This window comes from Cupressus sempervirens, chromosome 2 (assembly GCF_028749045.1).
Source record: "Cupressus sempervirens isolate cs-2001-9-10 chromosome 2, ASM2874904v1, whole genome shotgun sequence".
NCBI lineage: Eukaryota > Viridiplantae > Streptophyta > Pinopsida > Cupressales > Cupressaceae > Cupressus > Cupressus sempervirens.
This window is the reverse complement of record NC_143119.1, coordinates 148,727,229-148,733,858: the sequence shown is the minus strand read 5'-3', so window position 1 is coordinate 148,733,858 and position 6,630 is coordinate 148,727,229. Positions and strand designations below refer to the sequence as shown.

At 33.5% G+C, this 6,630-nt stretch overlaps 1 protein-coding gene across 1 annotated transcript in view; it reads right to left on the bottom strand.

Moving 5' to 3' along the window:
* Window positions 1-340: 340 nt before the first annotated feature.
* LOC149571479 (inositol-pentakisphosphate 2-kinase-like) overlaps window positions 341-6,630 on the bottom strand; it is a 48,789-nt gene continuing 42,499 nt past the window's right edge. The window contains 6 exon segments of the mRNA XM_089812997.1: window positions 341-987; window positions 1,251-1,607; window positions 1,609-1,905; window positions 2,094-2,204; window positions 2,480-2,520; window positions 3,039-3,186. Of these exon segments, the coding sequence (XP_089669123.1) occupies window positions 838-987; window positions 1,251-1,607; window positions 1,609-1,905; window positions 2,094-2,204; window positions 2,480-2,520; window positions 3,039-3,186 (1,104 nt within the window). The 3' untranslated portion in view covers window positions 341-837.

Genomic DNA, 6,630 nt, shown 5'->3' with positions numbered 1-6,630 from the left:
CCATATCTTGGACTTTGTAATGAAAAATAATCCAATAATCCATACAACATTCTTATTAAATTTTCTCTACTCACTTTTAAAGTCCTCTCCATTCTAAAATTCCCTTTCTTTAATTTGTCAAAAATAGTATTGCTAATCAATTACAACATTTTCTCTTACGCTTGGACACTTGATCTAGAAAAGAAAATTTTGGTACATAATTGTTAAAAATAAATCCTCTAACATTTTTAAATGCATTTTAATGCTAATGTTACTTTAACTCATCTAAAATAATAAATGTTATCTGTTCAAGGAATCTTATTGACTTAGATAAATTACCTTTAACAATGATACATACTAGTAGATCTAAACTATTATGCACTACCTTATATAATGTAAAGTTTCAATTACAATTTCCACTCAAATACCTCTTGGCTTTTCACCTCTAATGGGTGCAAGTGCTAGTCTAAAAACATATGCATGGATCAGCATACTTTCATTATATATCCTATAAGCAGGTACTGTCTACATCCTTTGTGGAACGCACTTACAATGAATTGTCAGTGATGGCATCCGGAAAACGTGACCTGGACATTGCACAGGTTTTGGCAGAGCGCAGACAATTTATTTGTCCAAATTACCTACAAAGAAAATAAACACTTTTTCCACACTGGAGGTTAAGGAAACTACTAGTTTTGATCACTTTGTGGCAATTATGATATAAAATGATGCACATGAATGGCTTCATCTCTTGGTTGCCCTGGCATAGCACCTGCCATGTCTGCTTCTGCTTACATAAAAAATGCCAATGAGACGCATATTTCTATTTTTCACTCAACAATGATGTGAAAAGGCCAATCAAACTGGTTCACAGACTTTAGAAGCTTCACGATTTGAACTCCCATTTGTCTCATCCCTTCTGCTGTAAATACTTACTATTTTCTGATCCAATTTGTAATAGTGGGTCATTTTTTCCAAGCGCTTCAAATCCAAGTCTACATAATAAGCCTGCAAATACAGTTAATAGCAACAAGTTATGTTAGTTCGTCGATGACTTAATTACAAACAACTGGATGATTAATTAACCCTCGGGCTGACATGTTTGAAGTTTTTAGTGGGATTAAAAATAAAAAATCAATGTCTTCTCATAGGTCAATATTTTTGACCTTACAATATTAGCATCACTAACCTCATAAATTTATGTTAAAATTAGCTTATCTAACTCAAATTCTGGTACAGTTTGAAGAAAATGAATGAGACTTTTTCCAAACCTTGAAGCGAAATGTTTGTTTAGTTGCTGTAAAGTGCATCATATTATTTCCATCTAATGAATTTACATATGTGGCATCATGATTCACGGGCTGGAAAGTGAGCATTAAACTACAATCTTTTGCAGTTGTGGATACCAGAAAATCACGGACAATCTTTCTGCTTTCCTCAAGTGAAAGAGAGGTAAAATAATCATGGGTATGATTTTGCATTTGATTATCTGACTCGACTGAAGAAGAAGTGCATATCTGGCATGGTTTCCCAATGATATTGAAATATGCATGGATTGCACCTTCAATGTCATAAAGGTCCATCTTCTGAACATCAAGAAGCTTGCTCAACATTCTAGCTCAACATTCTAGTTTTGAGAAGAGATTCTGTGATAAGATCCTTGAAGCATGTCATTCGCTCTCCCTTTTGGCATGTCATTACATTCTCGAGTGCGTCTTCCAAGTTTTGGACTGTCTGTTCAGTGATGGAACCGTTAAGCAAGCCTTCCTCTGCATAACCTCCCAATCCACCACATACCAACGAGCCATTCAAAAATATCCGTAAATTATTTTGAGGGGTTTCCAAAAGTCTCCCAATTGCTTGACGGATTCTGTCACGTGATTCAGAGAACAAGTCTATTGGACAATATTTGCTGATACTGGCTACCTGGAGTAAAGGAAAATCCATTATAACATAACATCAACACTGCAACTCTACAAGAAAGTTGGAAGCATAATCCCCTCTGATTTCCTTCAGTGATTCATAGTTCATACTTAATTTGGAGGAAATACATATATGTTTGGAGGAAATACATATATGTTGCTTTTTTAAGGGAATCCAGGATAATGTTTCACCTCTTGTTGGAATAACTTTAGATGTTGATGCATTGCAAATCGAGATACAGTCTTTTTCAGCTGATTCTCTGATGATATGAACCTTGAACAAGGAAGAAACCCACATTTCGGCTGCCTTCCAAAGATTTGAGTAAAATGTCACCAATGTGGCATCAAACAGAACATTCGTAAATTTTTTTTAGTCAACGTGTAAAAATGTACATAAAGAACGTTGAATATTGACAATAATATTTGTAATTTGAAATAGGAAATTTATGTTTAACCAAAAAGAACACAATAGTGTAGATTAAAAAGGATATTCGGTATACCACATATATCCTGGAAAGAAATTGTAAGCAGTTGAAGAATGAAAAAAATTGTTTTAATATTAAGATAGGAAAGATTACCTTGATTTCTACAGAGATACATGGTGCAGCACCATCAAGATCTGTCAATTCAAATGGAGAACAATTTAAGAGGAGAACTAAGTTCACTTCAAAAATAGCAGAGATAAAAATTGTGCTATCCCACAATGTTTGTTGGTAAAATTCCTCAGAAGTGATATCCAACTGAGAATTTGATGCTATATTAACAGCAAAACGCTTGAAACAAAGATATCACGTATGTGACAGTGTTATGAAAAATATGAAGTCATTTACGGAGACATATTGGTGGGTTGGGGAATACCTCTCAAAAATGTTTATTGATACAAGGCAGCATTAAAAAAAGGACTGATTTATAGAGCAAAAAGAGTTAAAATGAGAGAAACAAAATGAAACAAAAATCCAGAGCAATATGATCATATCTTATGAAAAAGATGACAGTTTCACAAATTCAGAAATATACCTTGGCGCATTTAGCGATAGAAAATGGAGAAATATTTTTGAAATGAGAAATGATGCTATAAAAAGAGTTGAAAGAACAACAAATTAAATGAGAGAAACTTCCACACGAATAGAAATCTACCTTGTGAAAAGGATGCATGATCTGAGATGAGAAGTGCATAGCCACTCTGGAGATTAATCCTGGTATCTCTAATCCTCCATTTTGGACGTTTCTTATAAATGTTTTGATCCAAAGCTTCTAAAAAATCCTTTGAAACATGAACAGGTGTCTGCAACAACTCAAATGTTTTCCAAATTTTAGACATTAGATTAAACAAGCTACAGAAAGATGAATATTGCCACTTGAAATAACAATTTGCATATTAAATAGCATCAAAACAAAGACGCATAAGGCAGACTTCAAATTAAACAGAAAAGCTGACAAAGGTATTGGCTACAGAAAAAGATGAAAAGGGTCATAAACCATCATTGCAAAGTGGTCTACTCCAAAACCTATTATCAAATTTTCACTTTTGAAGCCCGAATGATCCGTAATTGTTGGGTTTGAACTTTGGATTCCTTCAAACATAAATTCAGTACAACATTTCAATACAACATAGAGGCTAATCAACATTTTAATTCCACTCCAATGCACAAAACAACTGTTTCCTTAATCATACATTGCAATCAGCCACTGCAATCAATTATTTCCTGTAACGCTCAAATGTTTTCTACATATATTCTGTTTCGACAAAGCTAGGAACTCCAGCTGCATGGCAGCAGCTTCTTCTTTTTTTCTTTTAATTCCCAGCTCCTTTATGTTCTTCTCTTTCTATGTACTGCCATTGTTAATCTAGTGAGTTTGCATGAAAGTGAAGTGTCTCACAGTTCCTATATATTGCTTTGAATATGAATTGGTATTGTTGTGACTTAGAGAATAGTTTGTTGGTATTGTGATAATGGTAGTAGTAGTTTCCGTTTGGTCAAGAAACTAGTAACAAAGCTAGGAGCAACTACTGTTTAGGAGTGGTATCTCTAGCTGCTACTCCAGAGTAACATTGACACACAAATGGAGTCCTCTCTCATTGAACTACCTACAAAGTCATGTCCTTATCTGCAGCCAGAGTTTTGTATCAATTTCCGTAAAAAGGGAAATATTTAATTGTTCTCTCTTTATTTTACTAGTTTCAGGAGAGTGAATTTTCAATGCAAGTTGTGGTCTATACGTATTTAAAAATATTTGAAAAAAGCTACTCCTTGCATATTTCCTCTGATTCACAAGTTTCAACAGAGCACTCAAGATAGATATATTTCAAATAATGATGTGTTGCTTTAAACAAATCACTTATCGTTTTACTGTTTTAAAATATGCAGTACAAGGTTACTTTGATGTGCATCCACCTAGTTGCTCACATGTACATCAAAGTGAGCGCAATATGTAATGGTAAAAATTTGTCTGGGACCTGGTTTGATTAGTTTTGTAAATGTAATAACCAGCTTACAATTGGCACAACTGTGAATGAAATTGGCTCAACACATTTTGATTTATATCCTGATCCCCTTCATCAACAATTCCCAAAGTTGCATCACTGATGCTGAAGTTTATATTCACCACCTCAATTGAATTTGCAGGTGTGGACCCAACTAAGGTTATTTCTGCACTCGCAGATCTCTGTCCTTCACTTTTAAAATTTTTAATTCAAACTACTCACTACTGACTGCTAGCAGCTACGAGCAAACTTAGTGCGTATAAAGTTGATTTGTGCACTTGGATACTGTGTTTAACATAGAAGCATAATCTGCAAATAATCCTGATTATACCCAATATATCCCGAGTTCTAGAGCCAGTTGATTTTTTTCCTGGAAAAATCCAGGTTCATGAAAAAATTGTTGACCAATCGTTGACTTGATTTTCAATAACTACTTTGCATTTTAGAGGCACATTAAAATCATACTAAGCTCCCTATAAAATGGCAAAAAGACATATCATTGCAAAAACATAGGAAACCCTAGACAAACTCACGAAATTGACAAATCACTCAGAAATAGGGTTGATTCCAGGATGAAAGCGAAGTCAATATGGAATTAGCACAGAAAGAATTTGTTATTTTGTCCCTCCAGTTTTTTTTCCATCCTCTAGAAAACCCTAAACAAAGGAGCGGGAGAAGCAATGACAGTCAGTCATCAACCGACTTAGGAAGGGCCTCTATCGTCCTAAATTGTGGGGGCCACGTGAGATAGTCTTGAAGCAGCTAATGAATTTGTTCTAAATCACAGTTTAAATGACCCAAGCTCTCTGCACGCCTCGCCCCATGGACTCTAATGCGATCAAATATATAATCAATATTTATTCACTAATTTTAAAGTTATAACTTTTATGCATTATTATTAAAGATGGCCCTTTAATCAGGAAGCAGCACCCCTATAGTTCACAATTAATATTATAAAGTAGTTTCAAAATTTAAATTATTATTGACTATAAATATATATTAATAGTATTAAAAAAAAAATTACTTTAAAATTTAAAATTTATATATTTATTCTTAATACATAATTGATATTTTCAATTTTTCATATGTATGCATATGATAATTAATATATTTAATTTTATCATTAATGATGGTCTCCAACTAAAATAGTAGTTACCAAAACCAGTGGCTTGCTAATCTTTTAACTCCATCAAATGTCTTTTGTTGAATTGTACCCCATATAAGGGCTTACCAATTGCCATTATGGAATATTAAGCATTGCAATTGTGGAATATGATTTGTTAAGCTTTCTCAAATATTGTAACTACCCTACAAAACTCCTTACCTCAATCACAATGAAAGTCTTGGATCACTTCCAAATGGTCTCCACATTATATAAAAGCTTAACAGTGGATAGGTTGCTGTCTGATAAATTTTGATCTCTGTTACTTCATAGACTAAGCTAATATTTAATCTGAGACTTAGACAACTATTTCGTGGCTGTCCTCTTAAAAAGTCTGATAAATTTATCAGTTACTTCATAGACTTGGCTAATACCTGATCTTGGACTTAGATAGCTATTTGGTGACTGCCCTCTTAAAAAGTTAACTGAATATTTGCCTGTGCAATCAGCGATACTATATAAACAATAAAATCAAATTTCTGTAGCTCATTTTGATCTCAGTTAGTTCATAGACTTAATATTTGATCTCAGACTTGGGCAACTATTTGGTGACTGCCCTCAAGTTAACTGAATATTTACCTATGCAATCAGATATATGAATAGAAATAACAAAATCTATTATCTACAATTCATGAGTTGATCTCTATTTTATTTGCTCTCTTTATCTCTATGTTATGGACATGACCTTAAGTTTTATAAAAAGACAGTTTGTTCTAAAATCTGATTTTTCCCTGATTTTTTCCATTTTTTTCAAAAAATCTTTTACTTTTGTTTTGCCAATTAATTCCCTAAATAATTTTTGCTCCAATGATATTTAAAGGCATTCACTCGTTCTTTTGAAAATCAACGGAAAATTCATTGAGCACATCTAAATTTCAATATGCGTAGGAAAATTCTGAATTTAGCATATAATCAAACATCACTTCATCCTAGGCCCATTGCCTGTTTGGCTTCTATTCTCAATCATCTCAATAAGAGCAGTAAAGCTGTTCTGTCAGGGATTTGAATAGAGACAATTGACTCCACGATTCAGAAAATTCACTAAAAGTGTTCACAAATGCAGTCTCGTCCTTACACCAGCT